At 40.1% G+C, this 11823-nt stretch overlaps 1 protein-coding gene across 2 annotated transcripts in view; it reads right to left on the bottom strand.

Annotated features, from left to right (window-relative positions):
- Nucleotides 1-3294: 3294 nt before the first annotated feature.
- Nucleotides 3295-11823, bottom strand: part of LOC117824978 — a 32804-nt gene continuing 24275 nt past the window's right edge. Inside the window, exons 5-6 of one of the 2 annotated variants that reach the window (XM_034700512.1) lie at nucleotides 3657-4205; nucleotides 3295-3528 (exon numbers count right to left, since the gene is read on the bottom strand). In XM_034700512.1, the coding sequence (XP_034556403.1) occupies nucleotides 3427-3528; nucleotides 3657-4205 (651 nt within the window). In that variant the 3' untranslated portion in view covers nucleotides 3295-3426. The remainder of the gene's footprint in view (nucleotides 3529-3656; nucleotides 4206-11823) is intronic. The other variant, XM_034700522.1, reaches the window with a different exon arrangement.

The raw sequence follows: 11823 nt of genomic DNA, 5'->3' as shown, positions 1-11823 counted from the left end.
AGAAAAAGTTTGGGAACCACTGACTGGACTAATGCTGCTCAGTCTGTAAGGAGTTAACATTACCGATGGACAGACGAGAAGTTTCTTTTGTTTGTGGGATATAAAATATGAAGCTGGAGACCGTAAAAGACCATGAATCATCCAAGACACATAAGCAACTAAATGATGTCTAAATATGTTTTTCTTTTAATTGGCGCATATATTTTAAAAGTGGCAGGTAGAAAAAATTACTAGCCTGCCACAGTGGCAGGAAGTGAAAAAAGTTAATTTCAGACCCTGGTTATAACTGTCTATGAACTTTACTTGACATAAGAAATAGATCACTGTGGGGTGTTACAACTAAATCTAGTTATCTAAAGGATTGGAAAACAATAACCATATTCATATACTATTTTAATAATCACTTAAGCCCTGTTTTATACTTTCATCTCATATACTTTCACACAAAGTTGCACATCTACAAGCTTACAACTCACATGTTGCAATGTGATGTGTTTTGAGTATGTAGATCTGCTATTTTCAGAGTTTTTGATCATTTCAACCTATAATGAAATCTCCCAAATCAGGTCACCAGAGTTCAAGTGTCAACATGCACCTTTTTAGTGCCCACAGTCCAATTTGGTTCATGAAGGACATTGATCTAACAACTTGAATAATATATGCTATATATGTATGCTTTACATTTTTTTCAGTCAGTTGTTATGGTTTATTGTCCTTTCAACAGTTTCACATTATATACAGTAGCTAAATTAATAAAACACTGATTAACTGTTACAATAAAACATCTGCACATATTATGCAGATATATGGTCAATAGGTACATTATGTTGAGCTGCACTGTTAATAAACTTCTAAGTGTTTGTCCATTTTTCAGATCATTATATTATTGTTTTCTATACTTTAGTCAACTAGCCACAGTTCTGATTGCATGCAGACTCATTTTTTGCATGTAATCTTGTTCAAACTTATTCCAGACTATTCCTCTACTTTTCATGTCAGATTTGTGATAGGCAGCATGCAGCCTGTGGAGATGATCTCCCCAGAGAGCCCAGCAGCCCAGTGAGCCCACCCATAAATAATTTCACCTGTCTATTTATTAACGTGCAATAACTACTTCATCCCTCTCTTCTTACATGTGCAGTACTTTTTTCTCTACCCATCTTCTCAGTTCTGTATATTGTTTTTAACCTTACAAGTCTGTGCACATTTTTCACTGCATCGCTGGTTTTGTAAATATTTTTAAATTTAATTATTTAGTTGTGTATATACGTTTGTGAGATATTCTTATTTTACTTCTTTAATTTGAATTGCTAATAACTTTTAATAATTGCTATATATGCTCTTGTTTACTTTATACTGTTTTGCACTGTCTACTCTGCTGCTGTAACACTTTAAATTTCCCCGTTTTGGGACTAATAAAGTAATATCTTAGCTTATCTTGTTTACATGTTTAAAGAACACCTTCTCACCAGGGGATTAGAGAGGGAAGAGGAAGTACCACACATTGTATTAAAGAGAGATGGGAAAAAGAATCCAATGATAAAATAACTGAACAGCAATGAGAAAAAAAACGTGCAAAAACATCTTTTCCATTCTTGTTCTATGTACTGGCGTGATGTGGTTGGAAGAATCTTGTCCGATATTTCATTACTCCTAAACTGGAAAGGTATTCTGTATCTAGGAGCCCTACAGGAGGAGAAATTGGGGAGTGATGGGACGGATCACCACCATATTTTTAAATGTTAAATATTTTGGAGTATCATGAAGCAGATTCTGGGATTGTCATTTCTATTAACTTTTGTTTCTTTTTATTTGGGTGACCCACCAGATGACATAACAGGAGACACTCAATATCTCTTGAAAATATTTGTTGTTGCTGCTAAAAAGGGAATCACTCATAAATGGTTCCAGGCAGATCCACCCATGGGACAGAATTGTCTGAATATGACTTTCCTGCTGAGATTAAGAAGAGATTTGTACATTACAAGGTGGGAAAATGGAAACTCTATTTTTTGGAATAGAAGGTGTGAATGGTGGCTGCTCCCCTCCTTCTTACTGCTGAAAACATTGTTGACCTCCATCTTATTGTATTCTATGATAATGAGGCAAACTTAAAGTTTACACACATGCTGCACACATCTTATGACTGAGGAAGTTCTCTAGAACTGTGAAGATTACAAAGACTAGCAACCACTAGTCACATTTTAATTACATACAACGTTTTAGTCATTTTATTGATTTGCATTATCCAAAGTTTGTGTTCAAATGTTTAAATGGTCTTACCCCTCAACCTTTCTGCAAATACATAAAGAGACTACAGGGCTGCAGCAGATCCACCAGAGCAGCTTTAAGTGGCGCCTGTAAAGTCTCATTCTGCAGAACATCATTTTCTCAAACAGCTCTCTCTGTGAAAGGAGTTAAAGCCTGGAACTCTCTTCCTGATAACTTTAACCTCATTACAAACTTCACCAGGTTAAAGACCGTCACCAAATCCTGGTTCATTCAGCAACAAACCTGCACTCATGTCTAATTTTTCAGCATGTTCTGTCATTGCCAAATGTGTGTTTTATTGTATCATGCTGTACTTATAATACCTTTTCTTTTTTATTTTAAATTACTGTTTTGATATTTTACTCCCTTAAAAATCCAATGTGGCCAAGCTGTCGTCTCTGATGGACATTTCTTTTCTGTATATATTCTTGTTGAAATTCTTGTACTGTACACCTTCTTGTTTGCTGCTGTAACTCCATGATTTTCCCTGTTGGGGGACGAATAAAGGAGTAGCTTATCTTAAACCCTTCTAGGGACGGTGTTGTAAATTAGCATTTGCTACAAATACTATGATACTTGCATGGGATGGCTGTTCACAGTTTGTCTATGTATCTGTTCCTAACAAATAAACCATAAATGAATAAAGAAATGATGTTGATGTTTGTGTATTCTTTCTTTTGTTATGTAAAAGGAAAAAAAAACCAAGATAAAATTGATGTGTTAAAAAAAAGAACACCTTCTCTGTAAAGCTAAAGAATGCAGCCGAGAAATAAACTTGAAACACATGAATAAAGATGAAATGATGGTGAAATCTGTTATTTCTTTGACCTCTTGACCTCTGGTGATAATAAACTCTTTGCCTTTATGTTTTCCTGACACCACAACATCTCTAACTTGGACAGGAATCATGGAATTTGCTCAGAAGAAAGGACACACCCCACTGTGGGCTGTTTTACCTCAGACATTGTGTTGTACTGTTTTAGTAACAACCTGGTACATGAAAGTGTAAAACTGCAACCTTCAGAGCTTGGATATCAATATTTTTATTGATATATGCAGAAAGAGACAGTCTGAGAGGAATGGAGGGTCGGGGGAGAGAGTTGTGGAGGAGGGAGTGAAATGGAAGAGGGGGGGTTATGGGTGGGTTCATGGGATTCAGCTCACTGCTCCACACCAGCTGAATGAAGACAGCGTGACATGTTGTTCTGCATGCGTCTTTTTCTGCTCATTCTCCTCCTGCTTCAGCTTCTTCTTTTTCTTTATGGGGAAGACATAAAAAACATTTAGAACAGTTGTATCAAAAAACACACTTCATATCATCTGGCTCATTTCAGCCCATCGCCCTCATTGATCCCCAGACAATCTGCTAATAAATGCATCTTTACCTTTGAGAAGATGCGTCTGAAGAATCCTATGAATCCATTGCCCTTCTTCATCTTTGTCTCAGCACTGACTTCTCCTATGTCCTCTTCAATAGAGGAGCAAGTCTCTGGAGGACAGTCTGAGATCTTCATGTTCTGTCCAGTGCTCACATCAGCCTCAACGGGGTGGATTTTGTCCGTCTTCAATCTGAAGAGCCTCCCCCTGGTGGAGATAGTGGTCTTGGAGCTGGCAGGGGTCACAGAGTCACTTTGTTCTGGTTGTTTGACCTCTCCTGCCTCTGCTTCCTCCTGGGGTGATGAATCTTCATCATATGAGGGTCTTGGAGAAAAAATTCTCACCTCCATCTGGACCACAGATCCAGCCGTTGTTTGGCTCTGAGGTGAGGGGATTTTATCCTCCTGAAGTGAAAAGGGACTTGATCTGCCAAAGTTTAGAGATTGGACCTCATCCTCTGTCTCCTCTTGATGTACTTCTTGTTCCTCAACAGGAACTTTGATGGCTTTCTTTTTCTGCCCATTCTCCATCTTATCCTGCTTCAGCTTCTTCTCGTTCTTTATGGGGAAGACATAAAAAACATTTAGAACAGTTGTATCAAAAAACACACTTCATATCATCTGGCTCATTTCAGCCCATCGCCCTCATTGATCCCCAGACAATCTGCTAATAAATGCATCTTTACCTTTGAGAAGATGCTTCTGAAGAATCGTGTGAAACGATTGCCCTTCTTTGTTTTTGTCTCATTGCTGACTTTTCTTGGCACCTCTTCAATAGAGGAGCAAGTCTCTGGTGGACAGTGTGGGCTCTTTATGTTCTGTCCAGTGCTGACATCAACTTCATCGGGGTGGATTTTATTCTTCTTCATCCATCTGAAGAACTTCCCCCTGGTGGAGATGGTGGTCTTGGAGCTGGCAGGAGCAGGGTCACTTTGTTCTGTTTGTTTGACCTCTCCTGCCTCTGCTTCCTCCTGTTGTGATGGATGTTCATCATCCGAGGGTCTTGAATATAAACCTCTCACCATGGTCCTGCTGTCCCAGCTGAGGGAACCCCAAGACAGAGTGTGAGAGCGCTCCTCATTTATGGAAGACAAATCAAGACGCAAGTCCGCGGCTTCATCTTCCAAGAGGTCATCACACTTCATCAGATCGTCTGCCTCTTCTTCAGTTTGACTGGAATCAGACATCTGGTGGACAAAGACAAACATTTGCATTTAATATTTAGAGCAAGGTTCAAATCTTTGCAATCATCACACACTAAAGAAAAACCTGTGGAGTTTGTAACATGCAGTCAAACACCTCACACATCTTAGAGATCTTATATTTATGAGAATCAGAGAGAGGATACAATGTAATGAAAGCTCTTCTCTACAACTTGCTCTCAAACTTTCTCCACCTGCAGGTCTGAAACACTTCAGTCGTGATGCAGATGCAAGATTTTATTTAGTATTACTGTTATGGATTTGTAAGGTGTTTTAAGTTTGGGGAGGGCTGCTCTGATTCTTTGCTCTAACATGAACTGAAATATTGTAAATTATAATTGATCTCAGATGTTTATTTCCTTGTTTCAGTGGGTATGCATGTGTTAACCCTTAAAACCAAACATTTGACTTCTCTCATATATATCACACAGTATATTTAAAAAGTGATGTTTAAACCCTCTGTGCTGCAGGCTGAGGGGACACAGTCCTGACGGCCTCTTATAGTCACCTTCTTGATGACGGTGGAGGACGCTCTCCTGCTCTCCTCTGATTGGACGTCATGTGAGATCCTCTCAGAGATGTCTGAGGCAGGAGATGACCACACAGAGGTGGCTATGGACACGCGGTCCTTGTCCAGGGAACTCTGAGACAGAGGGTATAAGCTCTTCTTGTCTTTGAGAGTAGAACTGGGATGGGAGGTGAGGTCTTTGTCCTGGAACAGATCCTCACAGTTCATCAGGTCTTCAATTATCTCAGCTAGGCTTGTGGATAACTCAGGAGGGATGAAGGTTTCCTTCATGCTCTCTGGTTTTTCATCCCTTTCACTGAAATCAGAAATCTGCAGGGGAACCACAAACATTGTTTAAGTTACTGAGGAGGAGAAATACTTTCAAAGTCTTCTTATGGAGTTTAAATAACTACTCATTGTGCAACAGTTACAACAGAGAGGGATTTGATTCATTAGTCAAACATTAGATATTCAAATATTCTTCCATGTCCTTATTCGTCTTCTCTCTGACTCAACAGTTCATTAACAAACATGTAAATAATAAACATAAATACACCGACTCTGAAGTTCAAATCGGATTCACAGCTTCTGATTGAGCTGTGAAGGACAGGGTTGATGAAACCAGGTCCCGATCAAAAACCACTTCACCTAGACTTATCAGGTCTGGACTCCAGCCTGCTCTTAAACCTCCTCCCTCCTGCTGCTTCATATTGACATCCTTCTCTTAAAACCTCTACATCTCTTTCTTTAAACTTTGAACTCAAAAACAGTTTCAAGCTGAAGTGACTGCAACGAGTACTCACCTGTGTCTGTTCAGACATGTTTTAGATGAGCAGGTATAACTTTCGTTTTCTGTCTCTTCTTCAATCTCTGATCTCTGATCTCTCTATCTTCAGGTTTTATCTCTCGTAGTTGTGTATATTTCTCTCTCTCTATCGCTCTCTCTCTCTCTCTCTCTCTCTCTCTCTCTCTCTGGTGTATTTCAGTTGAAATGAGCTCTGCTGTATTCAATCTCCAGTTTTATGCACTCCCAATGAACAATGCCCCTGTGACCCGGGTTCTATACAACAGTCAGGCCCCTGTGACCCGGGTTCTATACAACAGTCAGGTCCCAGTGTTGTGATTGAACTCTGTAGCTGTAGCAACTTGTGCCCACAAACAGCTACAATGTGCACAAACTTTTAACTTATGTTCACAAGTTAATATCTTTTGCACATAGGATTAAAATGAGTGTGTAATATAAGACAAGGCAATTTAAGAAATTCCACTTTTAGAACTTCAGTTTTTATTTGACTGTTGAGGTTTGTCAGCTGTAGGAGTCCTGTTGGTAATCTGTTTCCTTTTCTTATTCCCTGTTTACGTTTATTCGCACCAAAAACACCAAGACATGTATGTATAAGACCCTGATTCTGGTTTCTAATGTGTATCATGTGTGCATACGACTCCTTCACACGATGGACCAGACAATAGGTTATTTCTGCAAGCTCGACCTCGCTTAATGTTGTTGTGTTAAAGAGCAAATTCAAAGAAATATGTGATATAAACACAATGTGAGTTAAACACAAAGAAAGAAGGGAAGAGTGCTCAGTGCAGAATCCCACCCCACTATGCCCTCTACTGATATGTCTAGTAGCCTACTCCATGGCTCCTGATGTCCCCTAAAGCCTGAGATAGAAAGTCAGATGGGGAGCAAAACCAGCATAGCACTAGGGTTATCAAGTGAGCTCCTCACTTCACTAACTCTGATCTCCCAGAGCGACCCCCCTCCATGCCAGCTCCCACTGTCCATCATATCCACCAGCAGAACACCCCTAAAACCCAACCCACTGATACTACCTACTCCACCACCTGGCCCCGAGCAGCCCCCACCACCTAACACACAACAAGAGGCGTCTGTTCTCCCATTAATGAGACAGTTGACCTGTATATATATGAAATACACACAATTAAAAATCAAAAGGAAAAGGGTGGGGTGGGGGGCCTGTTTCGATCTGGGGGTTTCTGGGGCTTTTCAGGGCCTGGGGGTGGCTGAGTGGTCCCTGCTTCACCTCTTTCACATTTGAGCTCTTTCTCTTTTCTCTCTGTTGAATGAAAAAATATGGAATGCAAGTACAGGTGGAAAAGCTAGCAACCAGGGGTCAAAAATACATGGTGGGGCGCAGGCTTGGCCTAATGGTTAAGTTGTGCAACCATATAGTGTACGGCCCTGGTTCCAGTCCAGTCTGTGTCCTCTTTCCCACGTGTAAACCCCCTGCTTTCTTCAAGTTTCCTCCTCAAGCCCCAAAAATATAACTTAAAAACAATATATGACAAGAAAATCATCATTTGAGTCAAAGAAGATTGAGTTAGGTACTGCTAATATTAAACCACTGAGAGGTGATCCAGAGTGGGATCACAAGTACATGCGTGTAGATCTGTGTGAAAGTGTGGTCTGACGTGGCCTGTAAGAGGTGTGGAGAGAATGGTGAAGAGAGGCGTTGTGAATGGTTGTTGGATGAGTTGAAGACTTTCCTTAATGACAAATCTGAGTTGATATCTATACACAGTGCTGATTACATACTTTCACATGCAGTAGCCATAATCATGAAAAGTTATAAAGTAAGAGTAGAGAGGTATGCACTCGCTGAGGCCTCACATATCACTGGTACTCAAGAGACACATGAAAATGCAGCAGACTACAGTCTGCTCCCTGAGGAGAGACACAATCAGACAGATGGACTTAGAAACATAGCTAATCCACCAGATAGATACAAAACATCTAGATTTGACACTCCTAAGAACTCTATAGGACGGGTAGCAGTTTTCAGGGCCTGGACTCCATCTGAGGTCAGAGACATAAAACAGTGTGCCCCTAATCCAATCTCTAGTCCTGAAGCCTTCTTAGTTTGGTTAAAACGCACCTGCCACTATTACCACTGCTTAATACCTGATGTAGAGATGCTTTTGAGCCTCACATATGCTGCTGAATGGCCAATGTGTGAGAGCATTTTCAAGTTTCCACATTCACCAGACGGGCAGTGGCCCATGACCATACCTATGAATGAGTGGCTGAATCACAAAGCTGAGAAGTATGTAAGAACATGCACACGTAACTGTAGTCATTTTCCTAAAGTAATACTTTCTTAGTCAGTTTATCTTCAAACATAGCGATACATAAATAACTTGCTGATACATATAAAAAATGTGGCATATTTCCCCCCCTCCTCTTTAGGAGGGGCCTCTCTAAACTGAGCAAAGGGAGGCCATGTAGAAGAAGAATCAAATCCACAGTCAATGCAAATATTAACAATAAGATTTTATACTTGTCCTTTTGAAAGATTAATTATGTCAATTAAAGATGATGATGTTAAGATTTAAATTTACAAGAGTGTACCCCAACACCCGGCATCCTAAATCATCCACACTGTAGGTGTTTCAGGCTCTCCTATATCAGAGCCAGTTTCCACTGAAGACAATGTTGCTGTGGAATTTGATGGGAAAAGATTTTTGTGTGAATTACTTGCTTCGATTCATTGTAGTGAGCTTTATTTAAGAATTACTGTGAGAGAGCCTTTCAAGCAGTTCAATTTTTGCAGTTTGTTAAAAGTTGTGTTTATTACTGGACCTTCCCAAGTTAATGTTGACACATTTGAGATGGCACACGTGCAAAAGTTGCTGAATCATCATCTTTAGTGTGTTTCATTGATGTCTGTATGAGGCCTGTACTGTATTGCTGTTGCATAGTTGCCATTAATCAAACAGAGGAGTGTAAATAACTTGCTGATGCATTTATCAGCTGACATGTGAGCAATCAGTATGTGTGTCTGTAAGGGTGTGCTTTAGCAGTCAAACTGTCTGAAAATAAAAAAATAAAAAGTTTTAGGGACACTGAGGCTCCTCTAAATATCACTCTGGCTGTTACAGCTGGTTTGAACCCAAACATGTGAGTGAACTGGTTCAACAATGCTTTCTGTGAGACAGGCTTTATCAGCTGCTCAGACTTAAACCATAACAACCTTGGGGATGAAATATTTATTTTACAATTATCAGAGCCTCTGATTTTACATATGAATTCTTTTGTTTCAGCAGCCACCCTCTCCAATAGTTTGGACACCTATCTAAGCGTTTTGAAGTCCCTATAACAAAACAAAAAATGTAAAAACAAATGTAAAAAATCTATGATTTGTGACATCTGGTTCCCCTCATATTGTGAAATTCAAGCTAATGCTAAACCAAAAAAAGGTTATGATAATATTGCATATAATAATATATGATTAAGAAATTCTGATCCACATAAAACCTATTATTGGAGTTGAAAGGGTTAATCCCTCCCTCTATTCAATTTGTGTTGGTTCAAACTTCTAGACTGTATATCACTCTTATTTTGCCTTCTGTAAACGTTTGGAGTCTAGAAATATATGTTTATGATTTCTGACCAAATATTAGTTTGTGTCCATTCGAAACACACTGACCTCAACAATCACGCTAAGTCCTTAAAATATTTTGATGGGAGGACCAATGGCCACAGGGACAAGTCAACCTTTGACACCCCATAAAGTAACACTGTTATGGACTGATGTTTTTGGGTCTGATTTTGTTCATCATGTAACTGAACAACTAAAGTTTCATTTGCAGGTATCTGACCAGCTTCCAGAACCCTTTTCATCCTTCTCTGTGTGGAGATTATGTACTAATCAAGTCCTTGGACAAGGTCTCTGTTCTGATTTTCCTTCTAGGTGGAAAGGTCCATTCCAGGTGTTACTGGTCACCCGAACTGCTCTAAAGGTCGAGGGCAGGGCAGAGTGGATGCACACATCCTGGTGCTGGCTGGCACCTTCAGGAGAGGGGGCTCGATCCTCTGGGGAGGGCTGACATTCCTCCTCCTCCTCATGGTGGTGAATCCTGACCGAGGGTTCAACAGAACGAGAGTGGCAATCCTGACCTGGAGGTCAGGGAGAGAGGCACCCATGTGTCCCACACTTAGTTCCAGGAGCATGATGCTGACAGAAAGCAGCCCCATGCACAGGTTAAAGAGAGTGGTGCTGAAGGAAAGCAGCACCACAAGTGTGTGTCTTTGAGAGAAAGAAAAGGTGTGAGCCACAGTGAGAAGGAAGCTGTAGTGGCTATTCCTAAATCCACAAGTAACGTAAGACACACCTTTCTAACACACAGTTTGGATATGAGAAGAAAAAAAGTGAAAAAACATGACTATGTGAAAGGTAAAGGGAGAAAGCCCAACAAGAATAACAAGGAGGTGACTAGTGACTCTGTTTCTGTTCCACCTGTTTGGGTTCCACCTGTTTCTGTTCCACCTCTCTACAGAGCCAAAAGAGAGGTGAACCCAGTGTTTGTCCGGTGTCCTTCCCACAGGTGTGGACTGAATGATTGTCGGCTGGCATACCGTAAATACGACGCAAAGGGGAGGCAAACATAGGAAGTTCTGCATCTGAAACAAACGTTTGTGAGGCCAGCCTCCTTTGACTACATGATTGTGAGTTATACTATTCTTCTGTTGAAGGAGACACCTGACCGGTGGTGTTTCACAGTGCAGCAGCTGAGCGAGGATCCTCACTGCGCACAATGGAGGGTAAATTATAGACTGTTTCCTAAACTGGGCACTGACTGTATTGTTCAGGAGGGTGAAGATGATTGGGCAGTCATAGAGCAAGCACGCACGACAATCTACTATGAGGCTGTAAAGCCAGTTGGAAGGAACTCTTTCAGTTATGGTGCACAACACAATGAATAATAAATAAACTAAACTAAATTATGTAAACTTGTTGTGCATAAATTCAGTACAACCCTTCGTAATGTTAGCTCTTCAATATAAACTGCATTTAACTTTGGTTCAGACTAACTGTACCAAGTGTAACGCCGTACCTTGTTTAATCTCTTCAGACCTGTTAAACTGCAACAGCGTTAACTTAAAACTTAATTAATTATATTTCATGGCTGTGGGGAAGAAAGAGCACGGGACAACATCTGCTCTGCGTCGTGATGCCTTTAATGACCTTTCAACAACATTGGACAACAGCACATCGAATTCGTGACACATTTACTTAAACTCAAACAATATCACCCTGAGCAACCTTAAACAGGCAGTGCAATATATGAAACAGAAGTTTATCAAACTTCATTAAAGACTCAATGATCTAAATACTTAGACCAAAATAAAATCTCATCTTACATACTTTCCTCTCTTCAGATGAAATGTCCTCATTTCACAAGTTATGAAAAATAAAATCTCAACCAACAGTAAAACCCATTCAGACTTGTAAACAGAATAACAGTCAAGAACAACCAGGCAATGCACATGCGTTAATTCAAATATGCATAGAGACCAAAACATGGCATGAATTCTTCAAACACAAAACTTGTACCTTTTTCTTTTCTCTCTTGTTTGTATATCACTCACATGAAGATTTAGCACAAACTTGTAAGTTCAAAGTAACGGTATACCTCAAAAAAAAAATACACCTGTATCATT

The sequence above is a fragment of the Notolabrus celidotus genome, chromosome 2, assembly GCF_009762535.1.
Source record: "Notolabrus celidotus isolate fNotCel1 chromosome 2, fNotCel1.pri, whole genome shotgun sequence".
NCBI lineage: Eukaryota > Metazoa > Chordata > Actinopteri > Labriformes > Labridae > Notolabrus > Notolabrus celidotus.
Note: the sequence above shows the minus strand (reverse complement) of the source record. Positions and strands in the feature narration are given on the sequence as shown.